General features: G+C 52.6%; 1 protein-coding gene across 4 annotated transcripts in view; it reads right to left on the minus strand.

Annotated features, from left to right (window-relative positions):
- The window catches only part of Slc44a2 (solute carrier family 44 member 2 (CTL2 blood group)), a 28,954-nt gene extending 13,821 nt beyond the window's left edge, over positions 1-15,133 (minus strand). The window contains exons 1-2 of one of the 4 annotated variants that reach the window (XM_090336801.1): positions 603-767; positions 208-256 (exon numbers count right to left, since the gene is read on the minus strand). In XM_090336801.1, the coding sequence (XP_090192927.1) occupies positions 208-256; positions 603-639 (86 nt within the window). In that variant the 5' untranslated portion in view covers positions 640-767. Of the gene's footprint in view, positions 1-207; positions 257-602; positions 769-12,866; positions 13,118-15,021 lie in introns of those variants that run through there. The other 3 variants (XM_090336791.1, XM_090336783.1, XM_090336775.1) reach the window with 3 other exon arrangements.
- Between the last annotated feature and the right edge of the window lie 260 nt (positions 15,134-15,393).

The raw sequence follows: 15,393 nt of genomic DNA on the forward strand, positions 1-15,393 counted from the left end.
CTCTGAGTTCCACGCCAAAAAAACCAACCAAGCAAACCCCACTTGTAAAGACTCTTTGTATATTAAACAAATTAGTCCTTGTGGCTAGATGCATATTATTTCTCACCAGTTAGCCGGAGGGCAGATGGGGAGAGAGGTGGAAATAGCCATGAGCCGGTAACCCCCCCCAGCCCCTCTACACCCCAGGAATGGCAGGGAAGGCCTTACCTGTTGTAAATGGGTCCTTTGAAGGTAGGATCGTACTTCTGGGGAGTTCCTGTAAGACAGCAGAATAAAGTGGGTGACTCCGAGGCTGAGGACTTGGGAGTGGGGGGTATGGAGAGTCTGGGGCTCTCGCCAGATGCCCCGGGGACCTTCCTGGTTAGGGGTACCCTCCACACCCAGGCACCCCCAGTGGGTACAGAACTCCCCCTTGGGCCAGGGGGACCTGGGTCCGTTCACAGTGGGACGATGAAGAGCCCCTCTGCGGGAACAGGGGGCGACCGTGAGCAGCAGACGGGGTGCTCCGATCGCAGGAGGGGCTGTGCCGCCCCTCGGGCCCCCTTCTCCGCCAGTCCCGGGGTGCGGGGGGGCCAGGAAGGGGGGTCACGCCGCGGGCCTACCGTGCTTCCCGTAGTAATGCTGCCGATCGCCCCCCATCCCTGCGGATGTCCAGCGCCCTCGGGGTCCCCAGGTCTGGGCGAGCCGGTGTCCCCCGGGAGGACACCCGGACCCCGGCAGGCGACAGCCGGTGGCTCCGCCCAGCCCAGTGCCAGGCGGGGCGGCCCAAACCGGTCAGACCAGCCCCAGAGCAGGGGAGCCGGAGGGGAGGGGCGGGAGGGGGGCGGAGGGGAGGGCGGGGCCCGCAGCTGCTCCCGCCACTCACCCCAAGGCCCGATTTAGCCCTCGCCGCGGCCCCTCCCCGCCCAGCCCCCCCTCCCATCCCACCTGCGGCGGCGCCCCGGGGGCCCCGGCAGCCCAGCGAACCCCCCTCCCGCCCCTCCACCACCACCACCACCCCCGGCTCCCCTGCGCAGGTCTGGAAACCGAGGCACAGGCTTAAAGGTCTAAAAACTGCCCTCCCCCCAAAAAGAAAAAGCTGGACGTGAAGCTGATGCCCCAGTGCCACAGAAACATGAAAAAAAGGAAACACACGCCAGGTGTGACGGGGCAGGCTGGTAGAGCCCGGCCCTGGGGGTCAGCTCGGGACAGGCCGCACCACCGTGGAGGAGCGCTCCAGACTGCAGGCAGACGAGGCCGCTCACTCACTCCCCTGTCCCCGTGGGAAGGCCAGAGTGACCCCCGAGCCGCCGGCTGGCCGCAGACACAGACCTCCCCTGTGCTCACCGACGCCGTCCCTGCGGGGTCACGGAGCCTCGGCGCCACCCCTACAGACGGCCTACTGTGTGGGCCCTCTCGCTGCCTCGCCCCCAGCTAGACATCTGTGTGCACGGGTGGGTGGCTCAGGAAATCACCAGCAAACTCGTGTGAGTGCGTGTGTGTGTGTGTGTGTGCGTGCGCTGCTACTCACTGGGGACCGAGTTTAGGGCTTGACCCTTGCGAGGTAGGGTGCTGTACCTTTGAGCAGCATCCCCAGTATCTCCACCATACTTGAGTTAACCACGCCCACTGTTCTGGCCACGCCCCTAGGGCTCCAGTCCCTCTCAGTGCCGTTGACCACGCCCATCGCACTGACCACGCCCCTAGGGCTCTAGTCCCTCTGTGGCGTTGACCACGCCTATCGGGCTGGCCACGCCCCTAGGGCTCCAGTCCCTCTCAGTGGCGTTGACCACGCCTATCGGGCTGGCCACGCCCCTAGGGGTCCAGTCCCTCTCAGTGGCGTTGACCATGCCCACTGCACTGACCACGCCCCTAGGGGCTCCAATCCCTCCCTATGGCTTTGGCCACGCCCCCCAGGACTTTGAGCCACGCCCCCATTACTTGAGCTGTGCCCTCACCCTTCCAGGCTTGAGGCTCTTCCCCGACCACCAGCTTGCCAAAACCTGGGACCAGGAGCCTGGGAGGTCGGCCCTTCCTTTTCTTCAAGCCCACTGTCTGTACAACCATCCATGGTCGAAACAGACTTCCAGGCAAACCATTCCACTAAGCTCCTTGGCCATCCTCACCTTCCATAACTGTCACCATATCAAACAAGCCATTTCCTTCCTCTGCCTAGAACTTGCCCTGGCTCCCATTGGGCTTAGAAGAAAAGCCCACTTTCACACCAGGATCAATACAGCACCATCAGTCCTACCACCTTCCTACCCTCACCTCCCATTCTCCCCTGGCCAGGCTTCCCACCAGCCTCACTGGCCTGAAGGCTCAATCTCAAGATTGCCACTCTGCCTCAAGGCTTTTGCACTAGCTATTCAGATCCCATTGAGTAGAAACTCTTCAACTGGATAAACTCCTCGGGACACCCTGCCCTCAGGCCTCTATGAAATACTACTCCCTGGAGAGACTTCCCCCGACTAATTATCTAAACAGTGTAGCTTCCTTAGCTGGAGATGCAGGCTCAGAGCTGAAGCTATAGATGTGACCTCAGATACAATCCCCAAAACAAAATTGGGCATGGTGACACTCAACTGTAATCTCAGCTGCTCAGGAGAGGGAGATGAGGAGGCTCAAAGTTCAAAGCTAGCCTAGGCAAGAAGTTAACAAGATTCCCATCTCAACAAACAAGCTGAGCATGGTGGCATGGTGGAAAGGGCTGTGGATGGCAGGATAGTGGTCTGAGGCCAGCTGAAGAGCTGAGGGACAATGCCCAGGCCCAGAGTTCAAGCCCCACGACCGGGGGAAAAAAATGAATGGGGAAAAAAAGCTCATGCCACACCTGTAATCCTAGCTACCCAGGAGGCTGAAATCTGAGTAAATCATAGTTCCAAGCCAGCCCGGGCAGGAAAAGTTCAGGAGACTCTTCTATCCAATTAACCACCAAAAAGCAGGAAGTAGAGCAGTGATTCAAGTGGCAAAGTGCCAGCAGTGTTCAATGAAAAAGCTAAGGGGACCGCAACAAGGCCCTGAGTTCAAGTCCCATTACAGGAACAAAACAGAAAAGAGAGTTTAAAATGTTAATTTGTGAGGGTTAGGCTGTGTCTCTGTGGCAGGGCACTTGCCTAGCATATAGCAGCGTTGACCTCCATCCTCAGTATAACTTTAAAAAAAAGTAGGGGCCGGGAGTTTGGCCTAGTGGTTAAAGTGCTTGCCTAGCATGCATGAAGACCCGGGTTCGATTCCTCGGTACCACATACATAGAAAAAAGCCAGAAGTGGTGCTGAGGCTCAAGTGGTAGAGCTCTAGCCTTGAGAAAGTCCAAGGACAGTGTTCAGGCCCTGAGCTCAAGCCCAGGACTGGCAAAAAAAAAAAAAAAGTAATTTTTGTATTTTTACTTGAAAATTTTTAATGTAGGAAAAAGGTGGAACTTTCAGTCTACAAAGAAAAGAGAGCATAAATCTTTTCCTTCAGTATGCCTGAAGTCTGTTTGAAAGAAAGTAAATGTAACACCACCTTGACACACAGCAAAACAAAATTCCATACCGATTAATCATGCAATATATATATAAACTCAAAACTGTGACCAGTAGCTTGAGTTATGTACATAGTTCATGGGCAACCAGGTCTCAAAAACAAAAACAAAACCAAAAATCTAAAAGGATTGAGTCAAGTGCCAGTGGGCACACACCTGTAATCCTAGCTGCTTAGGAGAATGAAATCTGAGGATCATGGCTCAAAATCAGCCTGGGAAAGAAAATCCATGAGACACTGTATCCAATAACCCACCAAAAAGGCCAAGGAGTATGGCCTAGCGGTAGAAATTTGCCTAGCACGAACAAAGACCCGGGTTTGATTCCTTGGTACCATATACACAGAAAAAGCCAGAAGGGCTTAAGCTCAAGAGGTAGAGCTCTCGCCATGAAAAAGCTCAAAGGATAGTGCCCAGGACCTGAGTTCAAGCCCCAGGACTGGCAAAAATAAATAAACCACCAAAAAGCTGGAAGTGGCACTGTGGCTCAAGTGGTAGAGTGCTAGCCTTGAGCTTAAGACGATCAGAGACAGACAGTGCCCAGGACTGGTAAGAAAAAAAAAAAAAAAAAAATATATATATATATATATATATGAGAAGGAAAACACAGGAGACTATATTTACAGACAGGAAGGTCAGTAGGGCAAGGTGGAAGGAGACATGTAATAAATAACTGGAAATTTCTGACGTCTGCCTTCAAGATATCCACTGATGTAAAAAACAACTGGCTGAAGTGGTAGATTGCCTGGAAAGCAGAGGCCCTCGGGTTCCCAGGTACTGGTGGCTCACGCCTGTAATCCCAGCTACTCAGAAGGCTGAGATCTGAAAGGCCGAGAGGCTCTCTTCTCCCACCAAAAACAAAGCTGGAAGCAAAAAGGCTCAGGGACAGCACCTTGGCCCTGAATCTAAGACCAGAGCGCACACGCACACACACACAATGAATGCTGATGGCATGACATTTTCAGGGAAACCAAGGCTCAGGAAGGAAAGCAGCTTTGCCAGATCACCCCTAGTTTGGGAGCCAGGGAAGGAAGAAGGTGTTTGAGCAGAACATGACGAGGGCCAAGCAAGCAAGAGAAAGCAGAATACAAGGAAGAAGCTCGGACTGAGTTCCTCTTCTGTGAGAGAGAAGGGCAAAGGCATGGAGACGGACCCAGCCTGGGTCTGGCACTGGGCCCGGCTCTATGGCAGAGAGAGCACTGGCATTTGAAGGGACCCCTCTCGAGATTTCCCTTTAAAATAGAGAGACCCCTTTGAGACCTCGCTTCCTTTCCTTATAGACATTTCCCATCTTCACGAAGTGCTGGACTCAAGCTGGGGGCTGTAAATTCCCTAATAACAGAGCGCAGATTAGGAGAACAGCTTAACCAGGTGGTTACCAGAATTCCTCCCCCACCCTACCCCCTTCGCCTGCCAAGAAACTCCCTCCCTTTCCTTTGTCGTCAAAGCAGTGCACCAGAAGCCCTCCTAGACCAAAGGGCCGTTCAAACAGCAAAGGTGTCAGTGGTTGCTCCAGCCATCAATCAATTATGTTGAATTCCATTGGCCACCTGTGTATGGCCAGCCCAACCACATGGCTGGTGGCCTATAAAAGCAGCCTGTGAAGGGGCTGGGAGTTTGGCCTAGTGGTAGAAGTGCTTGCCTAGCATGCACGAAGACCTGGGTTCGATTCCTTGGTACCACCTACATAGAAAAAAGCCGGGAGTGGTGCTGAGGCTCAAGTGGTAGAGTTCTAACCTTGAGAAAGTCCAAGGACAGTGCTCAGGCCCTGAGCCCGAGCCCAAGCCCAGGACCGGCAAAAAAAAAAAAAAGTAGCCTGTGAGATTAGGACAGCCCTTCCACTTTTGTGTCAGACTCGTTCCTTTGATCACGGACCCTAATATTGGGGGACAGGACCCTAACAGTATCATCCTCTGATGGGTTCCGTTAGCACCCATTAACCTCAGTTGATTGGGGATAAAGAAAGGGGCATGGTAAATGTTAATGGTTTCTGATCACTGGAGCCGGAAGGATAAGGAGCTGGGTCTCGGCAATCTCACTGTATGGTAAGAAGACCAAAGTGTTGGCTTGGAGGATCCTGAGTTCAAGGCCAGCCTGGGCTTACTCCATGTCAAAGCAATGGCAATATGCGAGGCATGATGTATCACACATCTGTAATTCTAGACACTCTGGCAGTAAAGATAGGAGGACCATGGTCCAGGATAGAGCTGGGCAAAAGCATAAGACACTGTCTGAAAAATTACTGATGCGAAAGGGATGAGGTGGGAAAGCGCCTAGTCCGTTTGTTTAGCTTGGGTATTTTTAGTTTGGGTTTTCCAGGTAGAATCTCTTAACTTTATCCAGGCTGGCATTTCCATTCTTCTGCCTCCACCTCCTGAGCAGCAGAAATGATAGGAAAGTACCACTACTCTTGAATAAATAAACCTTGACATCATTTTGTTAATCCCACTTGAAAACATCTGAACAACAAAAAAAAAAAACAGAAAAGAAAAGAAAGAAAGATGGACAAAGATGGAACGAGGAAAGGAAAGACAGAAAGGAGGAAAGGCAGAAAGAAGAGGCACTGGGAGTGTGGCTGAGTAGTATAGTGCTTGCCTAATACACATGAAGCACTGGGTTCGACTCCTTAGTAGCACATAAACAAGAGGCTGTAGTGGCTCTCGCTGTGGCTCAAATGGTAGAGCGCTAGCCTTGAGAAAATCCAAGGCCCGGAGCTCAAGCCCAGGACTGGCAAAAATGAAATATAAAATTCCAATAACTGGACATTTAATAAACATTCCCCTCTTCTCCCCTTTTTTCTTCTTTTAATTTATTTGATGCCTCTGGAGACAGAACTCAGGCCTCTGTCCACCCACTGAGCCCCACCCACCCCCAGGTACTTAATTTTTATCTCGGTAATTCAGTGTTGGCCAGGCTCTGTTCTTGGATTCCAGATCATCTGATTATTCGTGGAATCTCTGGAATGTCCTGATACTAGGGACATTCTATCCTAGGTTAAGAGACTGCTCCTTACTCCAACTTTTTTTTTTTTTGTCGGTCATGGGACTTGAACTTGGAGCCTGGGTGTTGTCCCTGAGCTCTCGCCCTACCCCTTGAGCCACAGTGCCACTTCCGGTTTTCTGATGGATAAGAGTGGATTGGTGGACTGGAGATAAGAGTCTCACGGACTTCAGTGCCCAGGCTGGCTTTGAACCTCGATCCTTAGCCCCCATCCATCTTTTCCTGGGCCTTGAACTCAGAGCCTGGGCACTGTCCTTGGACTTTCTCAAGGCTAGAGCTCTACCACTTGAGCCACACAACCACTTCTGGCTTTTTTCTATGTATGTGGTACCATGGAATCGAACCCAGGTCTTCGTGCATGCTAGGCAAGCCCTCTACCACTAGGCCAAACTCCTGGCTTACTAGGCAGGTGGTCTGACATTTGGCCCTGCCCACAGCCAAGCCACACCCACCACAGACTCACACCCCATCAGAGCCACGCCCCTACCCCTGAACCACACCCCTGCTGCCAAGCCCCGCCCTATGAGAAGCCACGCCCCACCGCTGAGCCCCACCTCCAGTCCATCCCAGCAAGCCACGCCCCGTCTCCAGCCACGCCTCCTACAGCTGAGCCAGGCCTCCCAGCCCATCTCTAAAGCCTCAGCCCCACCCGGAACCCCACTTTGTGGCCATACCAGTCCCTTCTCAGGTTGTGGAAATGCCAAGCAAAACATCTTTGGGGGCCATTCTTCTGCCCACAAGTTCTTTCTCTTTTCTGCAGTGGATACAGAGGATGCCCCACCTGAAAACACGGACCTGAGGCTTGACAAACTGGCACCCGAAGGGAAGACACCACTTATTTTCTGAAGTCCAGCTCATCACTCAGAATTTTCTTTCTCTTCTATTTTGTTTTCAGGGGGGGAGAAGGGGGTGGGCGTCAGTCATGGGATGTGAACTCTGGGCCTGGGCGCTGTGCCTGAGCTCTAATGCTCAAGGCTGGCACTCTACCACTTGAGCCTCAGTGTCACTTCTGGATTTTTCTGAGTAGTTTACTGGAGATGAGTCTTATGGACTTTCCTGCCTGGACTGGCTTTGAACCTTAATCCTCAGATCTCAGACTCCTGAGTAGCTAGGACGACAGGCCTGAGCCCCCAGCACCTAGCCAAAAAAATAAACTTTTCATAAAGGGACAGTGAGAGAAAGTTGACCATGGAGTTGCACACCTAGACTCCCTGCACTAGGTAGGCTGAGGCAGGAGGAGCTATAGTAGGAGCCTGGCACAGCCTCAGACCAAGAGAATATTTATATATATATATCTCCGTGTTGTCTTGGCGGGGCCCATGGAGCTCATAATCAGATATGGCCTTCTGGCTTTGCAACAGGAATTTCCAGGCTCCGTAACTGTCTTTCTATCTCATCCAGTGTGTGAGCCACAGAAGATCCTGAGAGAGGCAATGGGTAGGGGTGGGGGGAGGGGAGGGGGGGTGGAGGGTGGGATGGCTGGGGTAGGGGAGGTGACCTTGGGTCCCTGGTCTGGCTAGACAAAAGGCCTGGTCCACTACCCAGCACAGTGGCCATGGGAGATAAGGAGAATGGCACAGGCTACCCAGTCACAGTGTTCCTGCCAAGACATCAAATGCCACCCAACCCCCACAGCTTCTGAACCACAGCCAAGTCCTAAGAGAACTACAGCAGGACAAAGCCACACCCATACAGCCAGTCCACACACAGTCACCGCTTTTCCTGACATCTACATCTCTGACGTGCGTGAGGACAAACAATATCTAGGCACAGAACCTTAAAGAAGAAAAACAGGGGCCGGGAGTTTGGCCTAGTGGTTAAAGTGCTTGCCTAGCATGCATGAAGACCCGGGTTCGATTCCTCGGTACCACATACGTAGAAAAAAGCTGGAAGTGGTGCTGAGGCTCAAGTGGTAGAGCTCTAGCCTTGAGAAAGTCCAAGGACAGTGCTCAGGCCCTGAGCTCAAGCCCAGGACTGGCAAAAAAAAAGAAAAAAAAGAGTGCCCATTTGTAATCCCACTTGACAATCATAGGTTCCAGGTCAAACTGGCAAAAGGTAAGAGTACCTACAGAACACACCAGCCATTTTTCCCTAAGAGAACTCAGGTCCTAAAGGGCTGCAGACCTTGCCTAAGGCTGCCTTTGACTTCCACTTCAGATGATAACCTCCAGTAATTGGGCCTTTACCCAGAACTTAGCTATCTGAATCCTCAAAGCTAAATGAACGCATCAGTCTGCTCAGGGGTCCTCATCTGTCTAGGAACAAGATCCCAAATCCTCTCCAAGACCATCAGAACCTCTCTACACACTCTGCCCCAGGCAGCCCCCTCCTTATCGTCTATGATTCTACCACGAGGCCTGTACACTTGGTCTCTGCCAACCACATTCCTTACCAGCTCCACTTTCTGACCTCTCTAGTCATCTGTACAGGGTTACCTTCTTTGATTCTACCTGTTTTATTGTGTGTGTGTGTGTGTGTGTGTGTGTGTGTGTGTGTGTGTGTGTGTGTGTCCTGGGGCTTGAACTCAGGGCCTGGGCACTATCCCTGAGCTTCTCTGCTCGAGGTTAGCACTCTACCACTGGAGCCACAGTGCCATTATTGGCTTTTTGATTCTTAATTGGAGCTAAGAGTTTCATGGGCTTTCCTGCCCAAGATGGCTTTGAACCACGATCCTCAGATCTCAGCCTCCTGAGTAGCTAAGATGACAGGCGCAAGGCACTGGTGCCAGCTTAATTCTCCCTATTTTAAATCTCAAACTTGTCACCAGACCCAAATCACTCCCGCTTACGTGAGATTTTTGTTTTTATCCCCAGAACCTTAGCCATATTCTCTTTTCCCTCATTTATCTTATTGCTGTGTGTCTGCCTTTCCAGTAAAATCTCTAAAGGCTCAATGACAGTCTGTTTTGTCCCCTGCAGGGTCTCCAGGGTGAACAAAAGTATTTGGCCAAAAAAGAAGGAGGAGGAGGAGGAGGAGGAGGAGGAGGAGGAGGAGGAGGAGGAGGAGGAGGAGGAAAAAGAATTTGGCTTACAAGCCAGGCACTAGCTTGCTGGTGGGTCATGCCTGCAAATCTTATCCACTCAAAAGGCTGAGATCTGAGGATCAAGGTTCAAAGACAGCCCAGGCAGGCAATTCTATGAGACTCTTCCCCTCCCCGCGCCCCCCCACACCCAGTCCTAGGGCTTGAGCTCATGGCTTAAGCACTGTCCTTGAGCTCTACCTCTTGAGCCATAGCACCACTTCCAGCTATTTCGCTGCATGTAGTGCCGAGGAATCAAAACCAGGGCTTCATGCAAGCTAGACATCAATTAAGCTACATTCCCAGCTACTCCAAGAGACTCTTACCTCTAATGTGCCATCAACAAGCCAGAAGTGGAGCTGTGGTGCAGGTGACAGAGCACCAGTCTTCACCAAAAACAAAAAATAGCAACAACAAAAAACCAACTCAGGGACGGTAACCTGGGCCCTGAGTTCAAGCCCCAAACTGGTACCAAAAAAAAAAAAAAGGGCCACAGTTGAGGATGAATGAATCCTTCACGAGGAAGGAAATGATCACTTACTAAGTTAGGCAAACGTACAAGCTGACCAAGACAAAAGTTCAGTCCACCCACAAATCACACTGCGTGTCACCAGCAGACCTGAACCCTCATGTCCTGGGGGGCTGGGAGGAGGGGGGAAGGTAAGAACTTCCTCTTCTCAAATCCTTCTGCTCAGCACTCAGCAGCGTTAGACTTCGGTCCTCTAACCCTGTCACCCTGTCAGCTTTCAGGAATGGAACCTTGGGTCTTCTGCAAGCTCAGTACAGAGCCTCTCCCCAGCCTCAAACTTGTAGTACATGTCACTCTGTGACAAACTCCTGGCCCCTCCCTGAGACTCTTATCTCTAATTAACTATAAAAACAGCTGGAAGTTGGGGCAGGGAGTTTGGCCTAGTGGTAGAGTGCTTGCCTAGCATGCGAGAAGACCAGGGTTCGATTCCTTGGTAAATACATACATAGAAAAGCTGGAAGTGGTGCTGGGGCTCAAGTGGTAGAGCTCTAGCCTTGAGAAAGTCCAAGGACAGTGCTCAGGCCATGAGTTAAAGCCCCAGGACTGGCAAAAAATTAAAAAAAAAAATTGAACTACATGAAAAAGTTTAGTTCTCTGGGCCAAATAACTATTTGCAAGCATTCTGCACCCCTCCTCACCCCAGAGTGACACGCTATGAAATCTTCTAGTGTGTGTTGGCAGTGTACGCCCTACACTTGAAAGGCTGAGGCAAAATAGAGTAAGCCCTTCTAGACTTTAGTCTATTTATGTCCCTGTTTGGGCAGGAAACTTGTAAGTATCTTTTTTTAAAAAATAACTCCTAAGGGGAGGGGTCAGGGATGGGGTTCCTGCTAGAGTGTCCTCAAAAAATTAAAAAAAAAACTAAAATAAAAATAAATCCTGGCTAGGCTCCATGGTTCACGCCGCTAATCCTAGCTATTCACGAGGCTAAGACCTGAGCATCACTGTTCAAAGCCATCCTGGGCAGAAAACTTCCCCCTGAGACTCCTACTTCTAATTAACCACTCAAAAACCGAGAAAGTGTCACTGTGGCTCAAAGTAGAGCTCAGAAACAGTGCCCAAGCCCTGAGTTCAAGTCCCACAACTGCCAACTGACAAAAAAAAAACCCAAAAGTCTCACTGGGACTTTCCTGCCTGGCATGGCTTTGAACTATGATCCTCAGATCTGTATCTTATAAATAGCTAGGATTGAAGGAGTGAGCTGTGACACCATTGAAATCAGCTTTTTTGTTGTTTTTTGTTTTGCCAGTTGTGGGCTTGAGCTCAGGGCTTGAGCACTGTCCTTGGACTTTTCTCAAGGCTAGAGCTCTACCACTTGAGCCACAGAACCACTTACAGCTTTTTTCTATGTATGTGGTATGGAGGAATCGAACCCGGGTCTTCATTCACGCTAGGCAAGCACTCTACCGATAGGCCAAACTCCCGGCCCCTGAAATCAGCTTTTTAATCTAATATCACTATTGTGTTTTTGTTTTTGTTTTGCTTTCTTCTGTTCTGTGGTGATGGTGGTACAGGGTCATAATCTACTGTTTGTAGAGTTCCAGAATCCTTTCCCCCTACTGCTTAAGCCAAGAGAAGGCTGAGAAAAAGGCAGTACCCTTTCCTGGCATCTTCGGACACTCAGAGCTGAAATTCCTGTTTCCTTTGGAGGCACTGCCTTCCTCTCCACTCAGAATATCTGCACAGGAAACTCTGCCCACTGCAGCCGGGGCCTGCCTTACACAGGGCTCATGGAAAAGCCAGAGCTTTTGCGTCACCAGCCAACGAGACCTCCTTTGCACCTGGGGCTTGCAGCCGCAGTGTAAAATGCTTCCCATCAGACCCGTGTGGTGACACCCTCTTGTAATCCCAGGCCTCCGAAGGCTGAGGAAGGAAGTTGCTAAGCCCTAGGTCTGAGGCACACAGCAAGTCACCTGTAACCCTCGCTGCCCAGGAAGCCGAGGTCTGAGGATTGCAGTTCAAAGGTAGCCCAGGCAGGAAAGCCTGTGAGATTCTTATTTCCAATGAATCACCCATCACCCAAACAGCCAGAAATGGCTGTGGCTCAAGTGGTAGAGAGCTAACCTTGAGTGGAAAAAAAAAACTCAAGGACAGCACCCAGGTCCTGAGTTCAAGACCCAGAATTGTCACCCACACTCGTGCACACACACGCACACACACCACAGAAAAAAGAATCGTCTCACAAGTGAGTATGGTTCACCTGACTCAAAGATGCCATTCCATGGCTGGGTGTCAGTGGCTCATGCCTGCAATCCTAGCTATTCAGGAGGCTAAGATCTGAGGCTCATAGTTCAAAGCCAGCCCAGGCAGGTAAGTCTGTGAGACTCTTATCTCCAATGGACAACCACCAGAGAATGGAAAGTAGAGCTGCCCCTCTAAATGTTAGCGGGCTAGCCTTGAGCACAAAAACTCAGGGACTGAGTCTAAGCCCTAAGGTCAAGCCCCAGACTGACCAAAAGCAAAGATGTGATTCCAGATCAGAGAGGTTATTCATTCGTTCACCTAGAGTTACACAGCTTGTGTCAGAGCCTGGACCTGTCCTCATATTAACCAACAAGAATCTGCTGGGGAGGGGATTGTGGGGGGGGGGGAAATGGGCTCCAGGAGGGCACTTAAGTCTTCCAAGAAAAACAAAAAATACAAAACAAAGATGGGATTCCAGACCAGAGAGGTTATTCCTTCATCTAGAGTTACACAGTTACAACTTCCTGGGGAAGACCCCAGGTGTTTATTTTGTGTTTGTGGCAGTATTGGTTCTTGAACCTCACAGCCTCATGCTTGGTAGACAGGTGCTTTACTACATGAGCCATACTCACTTTGCTTCCAGTTATTTCTCAGCAAGCAACCATCCGCACCGCCTCTCATAAACATGCCTACAGGCATGCCTCACCACACTCAGCTCGTTGATCAGGATGGGGTCTCAATAACTCTAGGTGGCTGGCTCTTGGTTCTCCAACCTCCTAAGTAGCTGGGATTACAGGCGAGATCTAGGGGGAGTCCAACAGATCTCCAATACTGGAAGTCAACCAGTGGAGGAGGTGAGGGGCTGGCTGCAGGAGAAGGCTGAAGTCTCCTGGAGGGAAATAATGAAGCCATGGTGTGTGGTGTTTGCAATTCAGTCTTCCCGAAACACTCTCTCCCATCTAGTCTTCCCACCATCCAGCTCAACTCCAGCCCTCAGGCACTTAAAATAAACCTCTAGGAGTCTTCCACAAGCCTGTGTCCTGGTTTTGCTTCACAACCTTAAAACAACCTACAATTACACATAGATTCTCCCGTCCACTCCCAGCCATCTTGCAGATTTTTTGCTTCATCTGTTGCTGTGTCCCCAACTGCTGGATTTTTGCCTGTGAGCAGCTCATCAAGTACTTTTTGATGGGGACCCTGATGAGATGCAGACAAGGTACGATGCACCCAGCATGCACAAAGCCCTGGGTTCCTGCTCCAGCACCCCAGAGGACAATTTGTTGAATGACAAGATTCCCATCCATAAGATTGTGGACCCATCGAGGCAGCCAGGCTCTGTTTCTGTCTCCTGGATCAACTCAACTGGGCTTTGAGAGTATTTGTTTAATCCCCTCCCTGGCTCAAATCCATTCCTTGGGCAAATGGAAGCCTAGCTGAATCATGCCATCCTTATCTAGTTTGCTCTCCCGGCCAGACCCCAAAGATTCCTCAAGTGGGGACCACAGAGCAGCCAAATGCCATGTCCAGAACCCCAAGCTGAGACTCGTACAGAGACAGACGGCCACAGCCAAGACACTGGACAGCACCAAGCCACCTCCCCAGGGTGATGGAAAACCAAGAACCAGAGCGCCCCTCTAAAGTCTGGGCAGACAGCTTCAAGCAACCTGACAGGGCCTAACAGGGAGGGGCTCCCGGCTTTTCCCATCATTCACTCCCAGATGCCCCTGGAGGGGGGGGGGCACAGTACCCCCGGGGGAATTAGGGGTGTGTGTGGGGGGGGAAGGTACATTGCTAGCATACTTGTTTTTCTCGTTCTTTTCCAGCAGTTTCCTGCCCCCTCCCCAAGGCCCTGGAGCCTAACAGCCTCCAGGAAGTTTGTCACCCAGGAGGTGGAGTGGGGGGTGGGGGTGTGGATGGGTTGGGTGGGGAGGACAACGTGGCCCTGTGCTCAGGGCCGTGCCGCTTGAACCTTGCAGCTGAATTGGGTCCTGGGAACCCAAAAATCGAGAAGAGAAAGGAGAAATTGAGTAAGCACGTCCCCCACACACACACCCCATGGGAACAAGGGGGAAAGGTTAGCACCGTGGAGCCGCATCCCGACCCCATCCCCAGCGTCGAGGGGTGACGTCCCCTGTCGGGGCCTCAAGGAGGGGCAGCACTCGGATGGACCCCCGAAAACCAGAGGCGGTCACCCCCAGTTCCTTGCACAAGGCAGGGAAGTTTCCCAATTGTTTCCGGCTTCTTTCCTCCCCCTTCTCACCAGAGGCGCCCCGGTTTCCGCCCTACCCAAGTCCTGGCTAGACCGGATGAGCTCCTACCCCAGGGCTGGGTCTGGCCCTGTCTAGCCTCAGTTTCCCCATGTGGGTACAGAGCCCGAGATCTCCCCTTGGGGAAGGTATAGGGAAGTGGCGGGGATGAGGGTAGGAGGAAAGCGGAGACCGAGAGAGCTGGAGGAGGAGGAGGGGTCGGGGGGAGGTCGAGGCCCGGCTCCTTTCCCCAGCCCCACCGCCTGGCCTGGCCTCCCCTCCCCCGCCCGCCATCTGGGCGGCCAAGATAACGGGACCTCCGCGGGCGGAGCATGCGCTGTGCGCCCCGGCCCAAATCCCCGGGAGAGCCGGAGACCGGGGACCCGGAGTCAGAGGGGACCGGGCTGGAGCGGGGCGCGCGGGATGCAAAGGCGAGCGGGCGGAGGGGGCCTCGGGCTGCACCGGGGTGGCCTAAGGTCGCACAAGTCCCCGTCCCTCGTGACCCGAGCCTCCAGCCCGGTGCGGACGCCAACCCTACCGTAGGCTCCGTCCTTCCGATCGTCCTCCATGACCGTGGCGGGCGGGGAGCCGAGTCCCAGCCAGCGCGACCCCAGACCCGGCCCGCGAGAGGCTCGGCGGGCTGCAGCGCCCCGCCCCGGGCCCGGCCACGCCCACCCGCCGGGGCAGACCACGCCCCGGAGCACCCCGGTCCAATCGGAGCCGAGTTGTGCCGGTGGGCGTGGCCTCTGGTGGGGCGGGCCGGAGGGTGGAGCCCAACCTTTGTTTCTAGCTGGGAAACAGAGGTGAGCGTGATGCTCCGAGGCGAAGCTTGACCTGAGTGAGATTCATTCACTCGTTCGCTCCACTCTCTGTGCTCGTGTCAGACCACTGGGCGCGGACCCGGCCTGTA

This window comes from Megascapheus bottae, chromosome 1, assembly GCF_031878675.1.
Source record: "Megascapheus bottae isolate mThoBot1 chromosome 1, mThoBot2.hap1, whole genome shotgun sequence".
Taxonomy (NCBI): Eukaryota; Metazoa; Chordata; class Mammalia; order Rodentia; family Geomyidae; genus Megascapheus; species Megascapheus bottae.